Source organism: Aquila chrysaetos, chromosome 25, assembly GCF_900496995.4.
Source record: "Aquila chrysaetos chrysaetos chromosome 25, bAquChr1.4, whole genome shotgun sequence".
NCBI lineage: Eukaryota > Metazoa > Chordata > Aves > Accipitriformes > Accipitridae > Aquila > Aquila chrysaetos.
Genome location: NC_044028.1, coordinates 3156937 through 3177503, shown reverse-complemented (window position 1 = coordinate 3177503; position 20567 = coordinate 3156937). Strand labels below are relative to the sequence as shown.

Below are 20567 nucleotides of genomic sequence, written 5' to 3'. Positions count from 1 at the left end.
GAGGTACAGATAGTAGTAGTACTACACATGGGATTTACTTGCATTTTTTTTTTTTCCCCACATGTCCCAAGCTATAATAAGCTGCTTCAGAAATATCAGAGGCTTGAGTTTTGGATTATACATGGTAGGTATTGTCTTCTACGTGTGGACTCCTTACAGGGTATATGGAGTCCTGAGGACATGTACAGAGTTGCTGGTTGCAGAATATCAAAGCTATGAGGGTATAACATGTTCTCTGCAAGAGCTGACTGGAGGAAAATGACCTTTAATAATGGAACAGGCACAGATGCTTTTTAGTAACAAGGCTTTTGTCATTCTCTTTGAGAAGAGCAAGCTAACTCCCACTCAAATAATTTTCCGTCTAAATATACAGAATAGATAAGAGAGTAGGTAGGATATTACTGCTGAAGGATAGATTCAGAAAACTTGAGGAATTGTTATGATGACAGCTGAAAAATTCCTGTATATCTGTATGGGAGAATGTGGGATTTGCTGGCATCTTCAAGCTAGATTTTTTTTTTCCTAATGCCACAAAAATCAACAGAATAATAATAATAAAGCAAAATAATAACAAATCTTTGCATTTGTGAATAGGAATTATTCTTATTAGTGCCTGAATGAAGGAATTGGAAAGTTTTGAGTAGCATAATGAGGAAAAATCCTTAGATCAAATGTGCTGGGTTTTTTTTTTTTGGGGGGGGGGGGGGCTTTTAGTGATTCACTTCCATCAAAGATGAACTTGAGAATATAGCTCAAAATCAGGAACTGGGGCAGCACAGAAGTATACCAAAGTGACTAGCAGTATTTTTGAGTGCTGTTTCATGGTAAGCATAACCCAGTCTAAATCCAGGCTGCTGATGGCAGGGTAGTTGTGCCCTCTGCTCTGGCTGCACGTACTTTCTGCCCGGCAGCACTTCTTTGGATGGAATTTTCCTGCCGAGGTGATGATGCTAGGTATGTTAGACAGGTCTGTTAGGAAGAGAGAAAAGAGGTAGGGTTGTTTGGAAAAGATTTTGTAAGCTGTGTGGTGTGTACAGTATGAAAAGATAAAGATGTGGAGGAATAAGAGGGAAAGCTGAACAGCAAGTGTTGCAGGACAGATAGCTAAAATCAGCGTGTAAAAAGGGCGGGGTCGAGATTTTAAGATGTTAGCCAATTTTGAAAGAGTGGAGGACCAGATTTCCTTCTTTTCTGTGGCTGTCATCAACATGAAACAAAATGAATGTGTTACTGTTACTAGCAGCTTGGTAGTAAAAGGCGATTTCCCAGAAGACCCACTGTTTGCAGTTCTTGCACTGTTCCCTGCTGAAAGCAAGCCCCAAATCTAAACCATCATCTTTAACTTTACCACCAATTTGAGCTTTCAAAGTGCAGCTTCACATCTTGCCTCATGAAATGTAACTGTAGATTGCTGTTGAAATTAATGTTACTTCCCTTATTTGTGGTGTACTTTAAAGTAATTAGAGTGACCTTGGGATTAATTGGTTTGGTGACCTGATCTGTCAGAAACCCCAGCTATCCATCTCCCCCTCGCCTCCCCCGGTTTGTCAGATCAGCTCACTGAACCGATTCTATCTGGAGATCTGGCATGTGACGGCAGAGCAGGTAGGAGCAGGACGCTGCCTTCAGTAGCAGACCTCAGCCAGTGGAGAGTAAGTGTAATGTGAAGCCACATCCTCAGCTCCTCTCTGAGCCTGACTGCTGAACAGTAAGGCCTAGTGTAAAACCCTGGTTTTTGGCCAAAACATTCTTCCAGTGGGGTGCATCGAGGATTTTAGGATATGTTTCCTGCTTTACAATTTTATAGCAACTTAATTAGTCAGGAGCATACAACTGCATGTAGCTTAATTTCTGAGAGTTAAAGTAACCTTACGTTAATTGTTACCAGTTACGATAGTTGAATTAAGACCATGTGTTGACTTTTTCAAGATGAGTGTGCAAGTACGGTGGCTGTGAGGGATGGCACTTGGAAGTTTTATGCCATGAATGGGCATTGATGAATGTAGGTAGGATATTAAATCGATCTCCATTTTCTTTACAGGCTTGTAGTTTGTGGTAGCAGCCAGTACACTTAACAATTTAAACTGAACAAAATAGTAGTGTTCTGGATGTATGGACAGATACAGCTTTGCAGATCTTGTACTGTTCCTTGAACAATCCTTTTCATTAGAAATTAGTGTCGTAAAGTAAAAGTATTAATTAGTCTCTCAGCTTCTACCAGTAGTAACATGGAGAGCTAAACTGTTTTTTTTTCCCCTAACCTTTGTCATGATGAGCATTTGCCTTTGGCCTACTGAATTTATTAATGTGGTTTCATGTCTGTGGTGTGTAGGTGGATGGGAGAAACTGCACATGGTGACGTCTGCTTCATAATAATAAAGTGCAAACTGAATTTAGTTAATGGAATCATTGGGTAATTGTAAGTAGCAGGTACCTTCCCAAAATATCAAGTCTGATACATGAGCACAGATATATATGAATATAGTAGTTCTTGTCAGCTTTGAATTTTAAAATTTGCAGTTGTAGAAGAAAACACTGTGGCTTAGAGAATGTAGCTAACATTGTGGTCTTGCAAGCTTTTAGTTCATATTATTTGCAGTTCCTCCTGTGTTCAAGCTGATCTAGTGGGGGTCTGAGCTGTTGGGAGAGAAGATACAATGGCTTCACTTTGGCAGGTGCCTGTCACCCAGTAAGCAGCCTAAGTGACAAGGCTGGACTTTTCCAATTAGTAACAGATTCTAAGACACATCCTCTGGCAAGAATATCAGGTATCTTCCTCCCTTCCAGAATGAAAATATGGAAGGAGAGAAGTGTCTCCTACTGTCTTTAATTCAGTTGAAAATGCTACTTAAATATACCTGGTAAACTGCATTTATTTCAGATTGTTACCTTTTTGTTAAGGCACACATTGGGTGATTTCTGCCCCCCCCCCCCCCCCCCCCCCCCCCCCCGGCTCTATTTGTGAGAATAAAATATGAAGTGCTTTCATTCAAGTAGGTAATCCCCAGAGAACAAATTCCTTTTGAGAGCTTGGGTACGTATTTTCACTGTTGTGTTGGATTAATTTGCATTTAGAATTTCTGGTTCAGTGCATAATGGATTGACCTTACGCTGTTTTGTAATTCTGCAATATTCTGTTACTCATTACGCACCCGGTACTTGCTGTATCACTGGTGAAAATTAAACTGAGATCTGCTGTGTAAAATGCAGGTAGTATTGTTGATGACACTTGACCCAGCCATAGAAGGAGGAATGTGTTATTTTTAAAAAGATGTTGTCAAAGCTTGTAATCCTAAAATTAGATCTCCAGTGTAGGTCGGATTTGGATCGTTTGTGGTGATCTGCATGGCTCTTACAGAGGCCGTCCCCTTTCGCAGCACTTCAGAGCATATTTGCAGCTGCTTTCCACACTGTGGATACTTCCAGCTGCGCTGGGGGCTGCGAAGTCAGATGTAACTGCGAATGCACCATCAACTCTGGCTTGGTGGGTCCCAAAGTAAAGTGGCCAGGTAGTGCTGCCGTATTCTGGGCTGCAAGATGAAAGTTAGATTTCTGTTCCTTGCCTCCCCTTTCTGTAGACTCTGTGAGTAATGAGATAAGCTTTCCATTGAGCTCAAATACTGCCTTGGTAATTTAAGTAGACATGTAGTAAGAAGAGGTGTTATAGAGAAAACTTAAACAAATTTGTGTCTGTAAATCTATTTTATGGCTAAATGGCCATACAAGCTGGAATTGGTCTTTCTCTGTGAGTCTGAGGCAGGACTGTAAAATCAGTGTAGAATCTAACCTTGGGATTCATGAATATGCATAAATTTGAAGGCGAATTATCTTTCAGCATTAACTCTTTAAATAAAGAAATAATTTGGCCACCTGCTGTCTGTGAAAGCTGACCTTGTTCTCTCATTTGTAAAAGGGAGTGGAAAGCTTCCAAAACTTTTAATTTTGAACCATTTCCTCTTCTCAGAAATTACACTGAAGAAGACAAGCATTTAAGCTGTGAAAAATGGAAATGAAACCTTTCTTCTGGAGTTAACCCTGTTCTTCAAACCATTTGCCAATCTGTGCTTGTAACTCATTTCCTAAATAATTTTGAAGATTGAGGAAGGGCATTGATGGTAATTTCAGTGTCTTCATTTTACTGTTTTATTCACATGAATTGCTGTTTTCTCTGCTATACAATACCAAGAGAGAGCTCATAAGTGTGCTACTTGTTGGCTTTTATGTATAGTGCCAAGCTGCTTCGCTTCTCGTAGTACTCTTCTCCAAGTGACCACAATGTACGGTTACCCCTCTTCCTGTTTGGTTTTGGGAGCGATGTTTGTATTGCAGTAGGATGTTATACTGTAGGCAGTATAATGATATCCTCTGCTTATCCAGTTGTTCTGTAAGAATTATTTATGAATAGGGGGAAAAAAACCCCACCAAACTGTGAAAGAGAATTAACTAAGTTTGAAAATTTCTCTAGCAGTGTGGCATCCAGTGTAAGAACAATGTCTTTGCTATCATTTTTTCTGGATTATTATATTCCTGAATTTTAAATACAGGCTTGTGCTCAATTTTGTTGTCAAAGATTTCTGGTTCCTGTTTGTGGAAAATGAGACTTTCCAAAAGCACAGTGGGTTTGAATTTGTACACATAACAAGCTATTGCAAGAAAATTAGGATGTGAATTTACAGTGTCAGGCAATGGGAATCCTTTTCCTGTGCTATAAATAGAAGCTGACTTATTGTTATGATTTGGGTTGTGTTTGAATGTGTGTTTTTTGCTCTGTTCAGGTGTGGTGTCACTGTCTTGTCTGTCTGGGGGAACTTCTTCCTTAGTCAGCATCTGGCAACGCTTTCCTCTTAGCCTGATTCTTTGCAGACTGGCAAGAAGTGCTGTCCAGGCCCTGGGTTCTCCAATTTGTCCTGGTATAGAGGTCTCTGAGGATCGCCTGTCTCTGTCATTCCACCCTGATAGTAAGGAGAGCAGATCTCTAGCTATTTGTGTGTATTCACACCTTAGAGGTAAGGCACATGCTTCGGCTTTATAATGTGTTGGAACTTCTCATAGCAGCTGCTTCAGCGTGTCTTGGGTAGGAGAGGCTCTTGGTGGCTCTTTAAGGCTTTATATTTCACTTACATTCCTCTGAAATTATAGTGGGGTGCAAATATCCCAGATGGTACTGTTTGGATCCCTTCATACTGAGGATGTGCTTTCATAACACAGAGCTGCTCAGTAGCATGGCTGGCCTGAGATTGCCTGCCTATGCCCCAGTATTGCAGCGTTTTGGTGTCTCTGTTGCCAGCACAGCTGTTGAGGACTGTCCTGTGAACTGAATAAGGGAATCTGCTTGAGCTGTTTGCGTGTATTTTCTAGCAATGACCAGAAAAATCTCTTTGTGTAATTGCAGTATGAATCTTGGATGAAAACTTGTAGTTATCTTTCCATGTATTTCATGAAAGGGGGGATATTTTTATGTAGATTAAGATGTCTGTAGAGACTGCCTTGAAATCACAGAATGACTGAATTAATAACTGTTTTAAAAAATTCACTTTTAGACATTTACTGTAAGGAGCGTGCATAACATATGTTGTCTGCAGTACTGTTAATTAAAATTTTATGCAAATTTCTGGTGAACTTCTTATGTTTGATGTTAATTTTCACACTTTTTATTGCCTGCTTGATATTAAAGTCTTCTCATACGTTTCCGGTCCATACTTAGCTGGACTATGTGTGTATTTACCTTCAGACTTGATATGAAGGGCATTTTATCAGTGCAGACAAACCCTGGTTTGAGTTTTACATTCCAGAGATCTGAATGGATTCTGCTGAAAGCCTGTATATAGGTGGGTTTGTATGGCTGTTTCTTTGAACTAAGTTTATTAAGGACTTTTGTGGCTTGGCCTCATTTCTGTGTTAATCTTAGCAAATTAAAGATGGTTTCCTCATGTAGATTTCATTTACTGAATTTCATCTCTTGTGAGAGCGAGCTGTTGAGAAGTTTAGTCAAGAATTCATTCTGTCTGCACATTGTATCTAGAAAAGCACCGTGAGAATTCATTGGGGTTATTTGTCTAATGAAGCTATTGGAATAGGAAAAAGGAAATGGGGCATTCCCCTCCAGGTTACCCTTGATAGCACAGGTAAGCTTCACCTTCTTGTCTACGGAATTGTATGTTTCCTTTTCTATCTCTTTAAAGATGACAAGCTACTTACAAAACAGAGAAAATGGCTTGTGGGGACCAAGGAAGAGAAAATGAGGAAGGCTCACCTAAAATGAGCAAGACTAACAACTCCCTCTTCCACTCTCTGTTTAACCTTTTAAAGAAATCTGTTCAAGCTGATAGCCTTTTTCCTGTTGTTAGCAAGGAATAGCAGCTTTAATCAACTAATCTTACTTTCTGCTTTCTTTGCAACTGTACTGTTAAAAATGCAAACTCAGATTTTTGCTGAAGTTGCAAGTGCATTGTACTTCCTTGTGGTTTGTTGTGAGAAGTTAATTCACTGAGGTCTCTGGAAAAAAAAATTCTAAACTTTCTATGTAAGTATTTGACCATGCGTTAGAAACGTTTTCTCACTTCTATGCAGTAGGGATATTTGGCTTTTTGATCTCTTGAATCATAAGATAGGCTGTTATGGTGCTCCAAGACTGGTAATAATCAAGTAGAATACTTTCTTTGTATGGTGTGGAAGCGGAGAGTTTGTAAAGCAGATACTGAAAGGCATACAGAGTTCTTGGTGAGGGTTACTGCTACTGCCAAAATAGTTATCTCAAATGTTGGTACAACTAGATCGGGAGGGGGAATAAAAAATCCATCATCTTTCCACCCCAGTCATCCTTTGTGTTTTTAATAGAGTAAAATGAAGTTTAGAGTAAATTGTCTTTAGTGGGTTAAAAGTAGAATAGAATTAGAAAACATGTCTTTCCTTCAAGAAAAGGAAAAAATAGACATTCATGCGATTCTCGTTAAATGCCTTTGTTTTCATGAATCAAAGATATGAAGGTAAAGAATCATGCCAGTAAAATCTCTAATTTTCTGGAAGGATGAAAAATGCTCATTTCACTTCTTTCAAGAAAAGAACACATTGGATTATTTGCTCTATGTTTACTTTTCCAAAGCACTACTCCAGACTTACTCTCTGCTAGCAGACTTCTTCAGAAGCTTCACCCTAGCAAAACTTCCAGTCTAGGGAATGGGACTGCTGTAAATTGGGCCTCCTGCACATGTATGTATTCCAAGCTCACTTGCTTTTGGGGTGTAGCTTTGTTGGTAATTCAACTAATAAATCTTAAATGTAAGTGTGTTTCCCAAATATAGGATTTTCTCCAAACCATTTCTGTACTTGATGAGGCTATGATTTTTATTCTGCTCCTTGCCTGCACTTTACAGCAAAACCACGAATATTTTTCCTTCATTTAGCTGCAGCCTGTATGGAGAGCACAGCAGGTCCTGCATTTGGCTTCTTCGCTGAAACGGGGTGTACAGGTTCCTAGTGTGTGTGGTGTAGTTGGGCAGGAATGAAGTCTCTTCGCTTTCTGGTGCTGTTTTTTGGAGCTTGACAGCTTTATGTTGTGTTTAATCAGCTCCTTAAAAAGTGAGGCCAGGGTTGGATTATTTTTACTCTTCTCACAGGCTGCCTTGCAGCAAAGCTTGTAACTGTGTCACTGTGCAGCCTGGTCACCTCACTGATTCGACAGAAAAACCAGTGCTAAAAAGCTAATTTTCTGTGAGACTTAAGTTGCGTTTTACTATGCTATCGTGTAATTGCTAGATTTGATGCAAGAGAGAGAAAGGGGAAGCGGTTGCAGGGTTGGGAGGCCACTGGGTTTGGTGCTGGCTTACAATTAGCTTGGGATGGCATGTGAAATTGCACCCTGGTTGTCCGTGTGCCTGCTTATGTTGTGATTATGATTAATTCTTGAGGTATTTATTTCATTGGCCAAAGTTGGTGGTGTTTAGGACTAGTAGGTGTTCTGTGTACTGTAAATTTTACCTTTCCAAATATCATGTGTGGTATTAAAATGAATTTTTTTCTAAAGCCTGTGAAGTTGTAACAAGTAATAAAACAAACTTCTTTTTTTTTTTTTTTTTTTTTTTTTTTTTTTTGTCTTTGTTTGGGGAGGTACACATAGGTGAGGCATTTGCTTGTATAGGGTACTTGACTTTTAAAGATATTTTAGTAAGGCCTCTCATCTCTGGCCTCACCAAAACCAAAACTCTCATTAGACAAAAATGTTTTTCATAGATTTACCGTGGGTTAAAAGACAGGAAACGGGGTTCGGAGTAAATGGTTGGTTCCCACAGTGAAGGGTTATTCCCAGTGAACTGTCCTGCAAAAATCAGTGCTCTTGCAAATACTTCTTTTTCCGGATCGTTTCTAGATAACAGGGTGGCCACATTGAACCAAATTAGTCAAATATGAAATGAATCTTGAATTGAAGGGAAGGATGAAAGATTGAGACCTGCTGAGCGATAAAATGGCAGATGAAATAGCCTCAAAGCATTTGCATAGGGAGAATAAATGACCCTGGTTTCATGTGCATGAGTAGAGGCACAATTACCAAAAGGCAAGTAGACTTTTAGAAAGTATTTGATAAAGAATGGGAAATCCTAAGCTGTAAATGACTGTTGTGATATAAACTTTTGTTACTGCCAAATATGAAATGTAGATTGCTTGGAACTGTGTATCTCAAGAAATTGAAGTGTAATACATGCATAGAAAGACATCAGGGATTATTGGAGATATAGAGCAGCTTCTAAGTAGAGGGACTGCATTTCAGGGGTTCCTCAGTTCAGAAGGAGATGGCCAATTTCTATAAAATCATGAGTGACATAAAGAAGCCGAAGGTGACTTGTTCTTTCTTAAAAAGCATGCCCCCTGTCTGCAGCTTGGAGAATAAATGTCCAAATTTAAATTAAGCTGAAGTTCTTGTTTGTGTAGCATGCTCACTGCACCGGTGTTGCGTGCTTGCTGAGGGTGAGGTGGGAAGAAGTGGCCTCAAAAAAAAGGGTTGGTGGACACACAGTGTGCCTGTTGCTGGCTGGTAGAACCTCCACCACAGGTTGCATCAAAGATGCCTAAGCTGCTGATAATATAAGGCAAGGGAATATATATGTTCTTTTCTCATACTCTTTACGTGAGGATTTGTGTCTGAGGATGTTGGGCTTGGTGGACTTTTTATCTTCTAGGTCTAGGAGGTTTCGTAGTTCTCATGTTTTTGATTTTTCATGTTACTTACTGCTTTTCTGGTTGGGTGACAAGCTGGGCACTTATGGGGGGTTTGCATTCTTCGGATCTGGGATCCATATCATCAGTATAGTTGTGTTCATGGTTAGGCTGGCACTTGTATCCTTTGGGGGCTCCAGTTTTACCAGCTGAAGAAGTTACTGCCTGCAGCCTGCCCTTTGTTCTTTGTGACCATCTTTCTACCAGATGCTGCCACCTCCTTGGATAACTTGTTTCAGCTTTGTCTGTGAAATTGCCTTAATCCATTATTGACAAAAAGAGATGGTTTAGGTTAGATAAGATGTGTGTTGGGGCGGGGTGTGTGTATGTGTGTATTTTTTTTTTTTTTAATTGGTGCCTCAGCTTTTGAAAGTAATGGATTAGAGAGTGACCACAAGGGCAGGTGAGCCAGCAGATTTGGGCAATGTTAACTTTTGGAGTGAAGCAGCAGTCATGAGCACCTGGGAATGTTTATATAGGGTCATCCTTTTCAAATTCTGGGTTTATAATGCACAAACCTGTAAATGCCCCAGGAGAAGATGCCCCTTTTTATTCCTGTTGCTACTAGCCACCTGACAATAGATCAACATTCTTCTACAGCTGGTTTTAAATATTGGGGAAAACACCAAGATGATGCAGTTTAGTGTTGATCTCATTTACAGTTAATTTTCCAGGATGCCATAATAGTTTTTGATTCTGCCAAAAATTAGCTTTAGTGGAACAAAATAAAATACAGTAACTCATTGGACCTGTTCTGTGGTAGTTTAACTTGTCCAGAGCGGTCTTCTAGGAAGGGTATATGCCTTTATGCTGAGAAAGTAATTACAGAGCAGCACATTGTCCAACTTGACACTTAATTCTGCTTTCATTCTGAATGGTACCAATGTTAGGCTTGCAATTTGTGCTTTACTTCTCTCCCCTGTCTTTTGGAAGTGATACTGTTGCTTCTTTGGAGTGTTTGAAGAAACATTATTAGAGGACATCCTGAATGTGCAATCTCTATTAATGTGGCAAGTTCCGTTATAGAATCAGTGCTTAGTGTTCATGCAACTGGTGACTATCAAAGATGGCTATGCTAACTGTGTTAATGTAATAGCAAAATCTGCCAGTTTACTCAAGTAATGTATTCTAAAGCTTAATAGGCCTCTGTTTACTTGAAACTTAAATAAATAACTGAGACAGCTTTCCAGCTGCAGAGCTTGTCCTTGGGTTTTCTTGCCAGTTATTTTGGTTTTACAATTCCATTTTCATATAATTAAAAATTCTTTTGTGCTGTGTGAAAGACACACGGAGCAGGAACTGTAGATCTGATGAGTGTTGTCAAATGTAGAAAGTAAATGCAATTGGAAAAAAAAAAATTTCCCCTCTAATCTGCTTAGCATTAAAGGTCACCTTGAGTTGGAGTGCGTCGTTCTGGTGCTCATTTCTCTTCCCTAGGCCTCAACTGAATGCAGAGCACTGCTCAAGATCTCTGCCCTGAAATTGAGTGTGTTTTAAACTTACCTGAGGTTTCAGAAAAAGCTTGGTTAATTTTTAGGAAGTTTGCTTATTCTCTCAGTATGCAGATTCCTACAGCAATGGTAGCAGACTGCAGTTGTCAACTGTTAGAGGGAAGCTAATGGCTGCTACGCGTGGAATTTCTAATGTAGTTTCATCTCAGGTCTGCAAGCTAGCGTTGTAATTTCTGTAATTAAAAATTCTGGATAGGTTTTACCTTGTTGGGAACTAAATCCATAAGTAATTTCTTGGACTTTGTTTCTGTTTTGGTTTTAAGATTTTTCTTTTGCATCAGCATGGATATCTCTTGCTTTTGTCTTGTTCAGCAGTTCAGGTTTTTAATCTTCAGTGTTTAATATTACTTGTGAGAAGAGCAAGTTGTTTTCTAAATCAGATGTCCTGAAGAAATTCAGGGAGAAAATTCATCAGTCACCTCTAGCAGAATTTCTCAAAGGTGTATGTAGATTGCTTTCCATGTAGGAATAAAGACACAACTAACATGCTTTGTTTTCTTTCCTTACTCAGGTCATGATTTTCATTTTCTCATGTCATTCTCTTGAAGAGAGGAAATGATTGTAGTGGAACGTGTTACAAATAAGCAACTGATACGGAGCCTTCGCAGTTTGGAAACGTTCATAGAAGAGCAAATATAGCTCTTTTTGTTTGTGTTCTGGTATCTGTCTTGTTAAAAAGGGAAAAAGGGAAATAAAAATGACGACTTCGTCAATTAGACGGCAGATGAAGAACATTGTGAACAATTACTCAGAGGCCGAAATAAAAGTTCGGGAAGCGACCTCTAATGACCCCTGGGGTCCCTCAAGTTCATTAATGACTGAAATAGCAGATCTGACTTACAATGTTGTGGCCTTTTCTGAAATTATGAGCATGATCTGGAAACGACTGAATGACCATGGCAAGAACTGGCGACATGTATACAAGGCCCTTACTCTGTTAGATTACCTGATTAAAACTGGTTCTGAGAGAGTGGCGCAGCAGTGTAAAGAGAATATTTTTGCTATCCAGACATTAAAAGATTTTCAGTATATTGATCGAGATGGTAAGGACCAGGGCATCAATGTGAGGGAGAAATCCAAGCAGCTAGTGTCTCTTCTGAAGGATGATGAGCGACTCAAGACAGAGAGGGCCCAAGCCCTGAAGACCAAAGAACGCATGGCTCAGGTGGCCACTGGAGTGGGTAGCAATCAGATCACCTTTGGCCGAGGCTCCAGTCAGCCAAACCTATCCACCAGCTACTCGGAGCAAGAATATGGAAAGTCTGGAGGATCCCCAGCATCTTACCATGGCTGTAAGTACAAGCAAACACACATGAAAGAAGCTTCTTTTCCTTTTCTTTTGAGAGATTTTGAATTCTGTTTTGCTGTTATACGTGAGAGTAAATGGTGCCTGCTAAGAGGATTAATATGCTGACTGCAAGGGGCATTTTGCAATGGCTGAGTCTTTGTAGGTCTCCTAGTGGCACTAACGTCTCTTCAAATGACTGGTTAAATGTTTGTTTTAGAGAGGATGTGTGTACTGACGTAAATCAATTTAAAAAGCAGTTGTTTACTGTCAATTCCCAAAGGTAGCATTGTCAAGCTGCTTTTGTGAACGTGTTCCAATGTTTGATGTGATAGGCCCCCAATCTCAGTAGGGAGACTTTGAATCGATTTTTTTTTTATTGTTGTTGTTGTTTCTAGTTTTAAAAGGAGTGCTTGAAAATTTGTTGTATTGAGTTCTTTTTGTTAAGTATAATTAAAGAAAAAATAAGAAACGCAGAGTATTTTCTGGATCATTTTGCTACTTTCTTTATGTTGCTGCTATTTTACTTCGGGAAGAGTGTTGGTATTTAATTTCCTTTATTTCTTGTTCAGCAGTTCTTAGAGAGTAATGCTTTGAATATGTCTATGTTTAAATAGTTACACTATCAGCATTTGGTATGCAAGTATCCGTACTAAATACTATATTTCATTCTTAAAAAAAAAAAATACAATGATGTGGGAAGAATGGATTCTTTATACCACTGCTTGGGGGAACTCCCTGTCATGTTAGGAAGAGGCCTGATTTGGCACTAAATCCTTCTTAATATAAGTAATGATCTGATGAAAGCTGCTTTGGCTGGAATGTCAGTGGTTGTGGTCTAATTCTGAAGGAAAATCTTTTCTTTAAATGAATGCTTATAGTGTGTGGAGGACTGTAACTGAGCCAGTGTGGTGAATCAATTGAGCACCAGTTTTAAGATTCTTAAGTTTTTCATGTCCTATGTCCCAAAGCACTTCTCAAATTATAAATACGTGAATGGTGTCAGTACCCCTGACATGTACAGACGTTTTCTGTGGAAGGCAGTGGGAGGGAGCAGGGCAATTCAAGCTAGGATGAAGAGAATCTCTGTCCATTTAAAGCTATGGAAAAGAGCATGAAAAAGTTTTTTTTCAGAAGGAAATATTTTTAGGATGCAGGGTTCAAAAAAAGTGCATGAAGGTTTCCAGGTATGAGAATTTTTATCTTGTCTCTAATTAGCAGTGGAGTAACAAACATCTTAGTTTTTCTGTAATAACCATACTTGAGCATTGATTCAGTGTGACTTTTTAAAGAAGAATGTGTATATTGTTATCATATCAATAACATTTTTTCTTTTGAGATCTGTAGATCTCTGTTGACTACAGCAAAAATTCTTAATTTAGGAGATTGAAATATTGTTGTTTTTAACTTATGCTGATGGACTGAAGTAATAGTCACTAAGGTATGCTGAGCACACCTTTGGTTTGTTCCACAGGGTTATTTCTTCACCAGCTCTTAACTTTAATTAGTGCATGTAACTATTGTTTGTCATGTTAAATGCTACCAGAGGCTTCAAACTATTCCTCACAGCAAGGATTGAGCAATGCAGGGTGTGTTTCTGAATTGTTGTTCCTTACACAATTGTTGTTCCTTAGATTTTTGATGGAGGACTAGATGTCAAGAAGCAAGTTTGGTTATTCTTTCAGTACAAAGTGTTGATTTACTGGATTCTCTCATTTGCCTGTGTATGACTTTGCTGTATATCTTTATTTGCAGGATTGCTTTTGAGGTAATGATTTCTTAATCTGTTTTTTTCCTCCCCCATAAGCATGTACCTAAGAAGCTTTAGAAATCTCAGGCTTTTTCTTTTTTTTTCTCCCCCCCCCCGGTTCTTCCTCTGTTGTAGACTCTCCTGGACTTAATTAGCTATCAGCAAAAATACAGATGGTTGTTAGTTTTTATGATCTGCATCTTTTGAAGTTTTAATATGTTTCTTCTGTGGTTTAACTGAGTATAGCAAAGCAAACCAGCACCTTACAAAACAGCTGTGCTAAGTGCTTCCAATAATGGAAAACTTTGTGTAGAGCTTTGTCCTTTATCCTAGGAAACGAGGAAGGAGTTTCATCAAAATCCAGACATTTAATCTGTTACATAAATGTAGGGTTATTCTTGTGCCTTCTAAATTTAATGGAAAAGATGCTTTTCATTATTTAAAGTGAAAGAGATTGTATCCATCATGTTTTCTTTTATTCTGTAACGATACCCTTCTTTTGTTCTGAAAATATGGATTGAGTAAAATATGTAAAAGGAATTAAGTTATGCTTAGCTCCTGGGAAATACTCTCCTTATAACAGTTTTAAGATGCGGTTTCTGTACTGTATATTATGGTAGAATTGTCTTTCATTCCTCTGAGCCTTTGAAGAGGAGATCAGAGGCATTTAGATTTGCAATCTATAGCATGAGATTTGCCTATTAAAAATGTACATCCACCCTCTTTGCTAAATATTTACCATGTCTTATTAACATTCAAATATAAATAAAGCTTGGGAGAGCGTAACAGCCTTTTTACCAACATAGATAGCTAAATGAAATGTTTCAACTCTCAGTGTTTTGGTATTAGTGCATTTTTGTTCCTTGCTAGATGCAGTGGGTGGGGATTGCAGATTTCGAGAATGCATTCCCCTTACTTGAAAAGATTGTGTTTGGCTATAAAATCTCCTAATTTTTGATACTTTCTTGCAGAAGAAAAGAAGCCTGAGCTGGCTGAAAGAGTTTAATAGTTTCTGCAGGACAGGTCACTAGGGGAACAAGTAACTTCCAGTGGATAATGTGTCCAGATTGTGTGTGAGGGATCTCTTCCCCCTTCTGTCAATTACTGAAAGTGCAATATTGGATAAGTCAGTGGACCCTTTTTTGTTCAGTTTCTTCAGAACGTTGAATTAGCTGCACTGTACAGCATTGACTGTAAACAGTGCAATGCTCAAACTACTGCTCTTCTTCAGCTTCTTAAGCATGTGTGTAGGCTTGTATCCGACAGTGCATGTAAGAATTGGTTTTTGTATTTGATGTTGAGCCAGAAAGGTTTTTCTTGTAAAGTTGCTGGTCTTTGTGTCTCAGATTTATCCTTTATGAAAAAATAAAAGCAGTATTGATAGCCTGTATAGTGTGAGAGAATTCAAGATGGAAAAAGATCTCTTGACTGATGTACCATCATCCCTCACTGCTGCAGGCAAGACACACTGGCAAATAAGGACATTTTCCTCATTTCCTTGCAGATATTTTCATCTCGTCTCTAACAATCCTTTAGAAACTGTGGAAAGTGAAATGGTTAAGCATGATTCTTTCCCCCAAAGCTTTGCCTTAATGACTTTGTTGGCCCTGAAGATCTCTGTGCTGTAAAGCTTGTATAATTCTAGGGAATACATTATGGCATGTGAATATTACTGACTATTCATGCAAACATTTGTAAAAGTATTAGGTTTTTTGCTATCTAGTCTCATAATCTGTAAATGGAAGCCAAGAGAGATACTGTAAAGCTAAAAGCAAAAATAAAGCTCCTCCCAACCTCCATCTTGTCAGCAGTTTCTGACATACTGTGGACAATTGGCTATCTTCCAGCTTTAAGCCAGGGGCAATTAATGTTCAAGTTAGGAGTTATTAAATATACCATGACAAAATACATAAAAGTTCTTATTTATTTTGGAAAATCTGTAAATTGTATGGAGTTGCATGAAATCTGGTATCAGGTTTTATTTCACGTTAAGGGAATGTTCTTGTGTGGTGCTGAAACGAAACCTACTGGGGAGAGGAAGGAGTATAAGGTCAATATTTGAAATCTTTTGGAGCAGTAGTTCCCCACCCCTAATCTGTCTTTGTGTCTAAATATTGTCTTTATGCTAGACATTAGTCACCCAGTTTTGAAAACTTCAGCCTTTTGTTCCTAGCCTTGTTTCATCTACAGCTGCCAATGACCACTTAAATAGGATTCTGGATTTATGGCTGCATGGGGAGAAGTAGGGTGTTCTTAATATAGAACTCTTAAGTCTGAAATGTGATGCTGTTTCAAGCTTGGGAGTGCATTTTTTAGAGTTTACTGGTCTTGATAAAGTCCTTCATCTAGTAGCTATCTTTTTAAAGCATTCTTTCAGCAGAGGCTTACACAGGGTTATTACTCTGCTACACTGGAGTGGTCAGCATGGCAGAAGTGTGACCCGCAGTCACTGCAGTGTGGCAGACCGTTTAAAGTACCTGCAAAACGCTGTGCTAGAGCACCTCGGGCCTGCAGAAGCTCTTAGGAGATGGGGCAGGAGTGTAGGGACTTGGATTACCTTGTTCTTTCTCAGCCGTCTTGGGAGCAGGTTAGTTGTGTTGTCTTTAGCAGACCTATCTGGATTGTCATGGTTGAGCTGTGGCTGCTCAGGAAGCAAGCAGTGTAGTCTGCTGCAGCTCCTTGTGGCTGGGGTGGTTATGGAGTCAGAAAAATGATGGAAAAAATACCTGGAGGGAAGTGACTGACAAAGCCAATTCCTTGGCACCCCTGCCCCCAGAAGATAGTGTGTTTGGATTAGCTTCAGCTTTGAAGGATCCCTGGAAAATGCTGGTCCTCTCCCTGTACTGCCTTCATGTTTTAAAACCAAGTTTACTGAAGCTGCGCTTTTTAAAGAGGTCCAATCCTATTATGCCTAAATGAGGACCTACCTGTGTTATTTTGGGTTGTACACGTGTCCTTTCTTTTGGCCATCTGCTGCCTTTGGTTTGGGTTGCACTTAGAAATGTTGGCAGACCAAGACTGGTGTGTGTTTTAATGTCCTGATTTCATTAACACAAACGCAGCAGAGTAGGGAACAACGCAACGTGCATAGTGTGACCTGATTTTAGAGGAGTGCTTTGCCTGGAGGTAGGCCGCTTGGTTGAGAAATCAGATTCATTATACATGCAGCCTATTTGATAAAAGATTGGTGAAAGATGGACTGAAAAAGGCTTTTCTGGATCTTGTGAAATGCCAAGTCTCTTAAACTTACCTGTAAAGATTTTTTGGAGCAATTTTCTTTAGCTGAAATAATGAGTTTTAATATTTCCAGTGATTATTCACAGTAAGTTGACTCATTATTTAAAAACAGTTTTGTGAAGCGTCAGCAAGTTTGTGTTCACTCATCTATGTCAGCTTTGTCTCCCCTTTCGCTTGGAGTGGAAAATAATTCAGAGGAATTACTAATTTGGGTTTGACACTATAGGAATTTCAGAATGCTCCTGTTCTTAAAGTTTTGTTTTGTTTGGGTTTTTTTGTTTGGGTGGGTTTTTTTGTTTGGTTTTTTTATATAATCTGTTCTGCATTCGTACATGTTGGAATACATCCCTGGCCTTTTATCTTAGGGAATATATGGGATATCATCCAGCTATGAGTCTGGATGAGCTGCATGGATAATTTCTATAGTTTGAGGTGTTGAAGGAATTTGGTAGGCTCCTGTGTTATCTGTCAGATGTCACTTGACAACTTGATTTAATCCTCTCATCATACTTTTATTTTTCTGGTGCTCTAAGTAAAGGTGAGAGATGCCATTGGTGTAACCAGGCTTCTGTAGTTGCAATAAATTATCTAACTGTGTCTATTAAGATGAGTGCAGGGATCACCTGAGAGAAAAAAATGCTCTTCAACCAAAACAAGCTTTAAGGATTTGTTCAGTATTAAATTAATTTCAAAAGTGCTCCGTCTGCTTCAGCGCAATTAGAAATCATGCAGTAAGGCTGATCAGCTCCACCTTGCCACATTAATAGGTGCTATTAATTCTCTTCTTGTATTTGAGAGATCTCTTTAATTCCCAATGGAAAGGTGGGTTACACAGTTCCTTCTAGATTAAGCAGCTTGCACATTCGCTTTCATAATTTGAGAGGTTAGATTGGCTTTTTGAAAGTATCCCATCTTTATTTGAATAGTCTTTTATTTGAAGGCTAACAAATGGGATCTCTGCTTGGTTCCCAAGTGAAATGCTATCAGTTTCTATGTTCTTACCTTGATGATATTCTAATTTTTCAAGTCAGCCTTAGTCTTGTCTAGCTTTGTAGGCATACCAATTGAGTGAGGAAGCAGCTTTTCTTTCTGAACAAATGTGACTGAGAACTGAATTCTGTTCTTAAGAATGCCATCTGCAAATTATAAAGCTGGGGCTTATTTTCCATGGCACTCTGTGCCATCACTTGGTCTAGGGTGGCGTTTAAAAAAAACCCAAACCCAACCCAAAAAACCAAGCACACACTTCTGAATGAAAATACCCAGTCTGATTCTTATGCTGGGACTGATTTTTATCATTAATGTAGGCAATGAGTCTGCTTTCTAGCTGTGTACTGTATATATACTTTAACTCACTAACTTAACCAAACCTATAGACATCTACAGAGGGCTTCTAATATAGCCAAAATACAGTAAATTACCAATAGATATGTATGAGAGATGTCATAGCCTGTACTAGAGACAGATGGTGGAGCAGAATCCCGCTTTAGTGATTAACTGAGGTTGGAAATTATTTCCTTGCACTGCAGCTAGAGTCTTGTTGAGAAGACAGCCTGGTGGCATGTCTCCCTGCAGAAGCAGATACCCACGCTGTTGCTTCTGGGCAGCCTAGGGGGGCCGGGATCTCCAAATTCTCAAAGCAGCAACAAAGCAGGGTTTAGCAGGTCAGAATTGATCTATTGAGTCCCATCTTACATAAACATCTGAGTTAACTGTCATGTGCTGTGGGATAAGAGATTCTTTGTGTGGCAGCGATACTGTTACTAAGGCAATAACCTTTATGCTAGATCCTTGCAACTAAAATGTTAGTGCAGGATGAGGCCAATATAGAAGAGCAGTTGTAATACTGCAGGATTTTAGGAGTGAAGTTGCTGGATAAAACCTGTCAGATTACTACCAAGAACAGTGTTTTGAATTTCCCTTAATCCTTTTTCAAAAAATATGCTGGCAGCTGTTTAATGTAGATGGTTTTATAACCACTGCAGAAGTTTAAATGTAAAATAGCAACATTTTTATCAATGTTTTTTAATGTAAGTCCCAAGGAAGAATTTCAAATTGACAGTTTTCTCCTTTTTTTTGTAAAAGGAGCTCTAAAGTGCCTTTTAGAGTTAATAAAACCAAGTAGAATGAATTGCTGAAAAGCCTAAAAGTGAAAAGAAATAAGCTATATCTGTGAGACCCCTTATTATCTGTGTTCAGATCCTGGAGCTGCTGAATGCTGGTCTCTGTTGGGAGCTGTGAGGTCATGTAGCTCTCTGCCAAAGCAAGCCTGCCGTTCCCGTGCGCGGCTGGGAGGCGAGGACCCACTATGGGAGGGCGAGTGAGGCGCTTGGAGTAGGATGTAATCCCTGCTTCTTGCAGCTTTTTAGTGCAAAAATGCTGTGTGCTGTTAAGCTGAAACTGGTGAGCACTTTCAGTAAGTAGTCCTTCATGTGGAAATGGGAGGAGAATGATTGGAGCTGACCCATTTCACATCATTGTAAAGTCATTCTACCATCAGCTGCTTAGTTGTTATGGAATGTAGTTATGTCAACAGAGATGGAAAAACTCCTATGCAAAAAGTGCAGGAAATGACATTCTTCCCTACAATTGCCGTTAAAGAAATAGAAGACCAGAAGGTACCTGCCTGATCATAGTCCAGTGGCCATCTGTTCTCAAGTGACTATGTTGGTGTCCCATTTGTATGCTTATCCAGCTCTGTGTTTAAACCAGTTATGACTCTTTCCTTCTATAATTCCTGCTGGAAAGCTGCTGCTTTCTATTCATATCTCAAATTTATTCATGGTCAATTTATACCATTAGTTCTTGCCCCTTTATCTTAAATAGCTTTTCTCATTCTGTAGTATTTGCAAGCCTGATGTATTTAGCAATCGCAAACTGCTCAATCTTCTTTTTGCAAAGATAAGCACATAAAATATTCTCTGTGCTCAGAAGGGAAGCGTTTCCATGTCCATTCTGTTTTGAAATCATCTGTCTTGGATTTGAATTACTAGAATTGCATTTGTTATGTTAGATGAATTCTGATTAATGCTTTGATGCGGTAGTGCTAATGTTAGTAATAGCTGTATTAGGTTAGTGGCTGGGAATTATCATGTGTTTTAGTACTAAAGTAAGTTCTTTACATCTCTGTCACTTGCAGTTGATGCCCCCAATTAGCAGAAGGTGGTCATCAGATAAATTATTTTTCTTTCTCTGTATCATCCCATTTCCCTTCTCAGTCATCTGTTTTTTTTTTTTTTAAATTCCTCTTTCTCCTTCTAGTTTGACAATTTTTTTAGCATTAGCTTTGCATTTTCCCATAACTTCCTGCATTTGTTTATTACGTAATTTTTCTTAAGATGGGTCTTAAAGCCAGTTCTTGAGAAACTGTTAGTAAACTTCCTTGGTGGTAGGCAGTATGATGTAATCTCTTCTTCAACTGGTTCTTTACCTGTTTCAGTTCTTACACAATCTCTGTTTAACAGTAACATTCTATTTAGCATCATAAAATGCTTGGAGTCCACATATATTAACTTTACTGCTTTTCCTTTTGACTGACAAATCAGAGAAGGATCTCAGTTTTTTCTACCTTTTG

The 20567-nt window shown here is 39.0% G+C and overlaps 1 protein-coding gene across 7 annotated transcripts in view; it reads left to right on the top strand.

Moving 5' to 3' along the window:
- Positions 1-20567, top strand: part of EPN2 (epsin 2) — a 47337-nt gene that overhangs the window by 10637 nt on the left and 16133 nt on the right. For all 7 annotated transcript variants that reach the window (XM_030001716.1, XM_030001715.1, XM_030001709.1 and 4 more), the window contains one exon: positions 11233-12013. In XM_030001716.1, the coding sequence (XP_029857576.1) occupies positions 11419-12013 (595 nt within the window). In that variant the 5' untranslated portion in view covers positions 11233-11418. The remainder of the gene's footprint in view (positions 1-11232; positions 12014-20567) is intronic.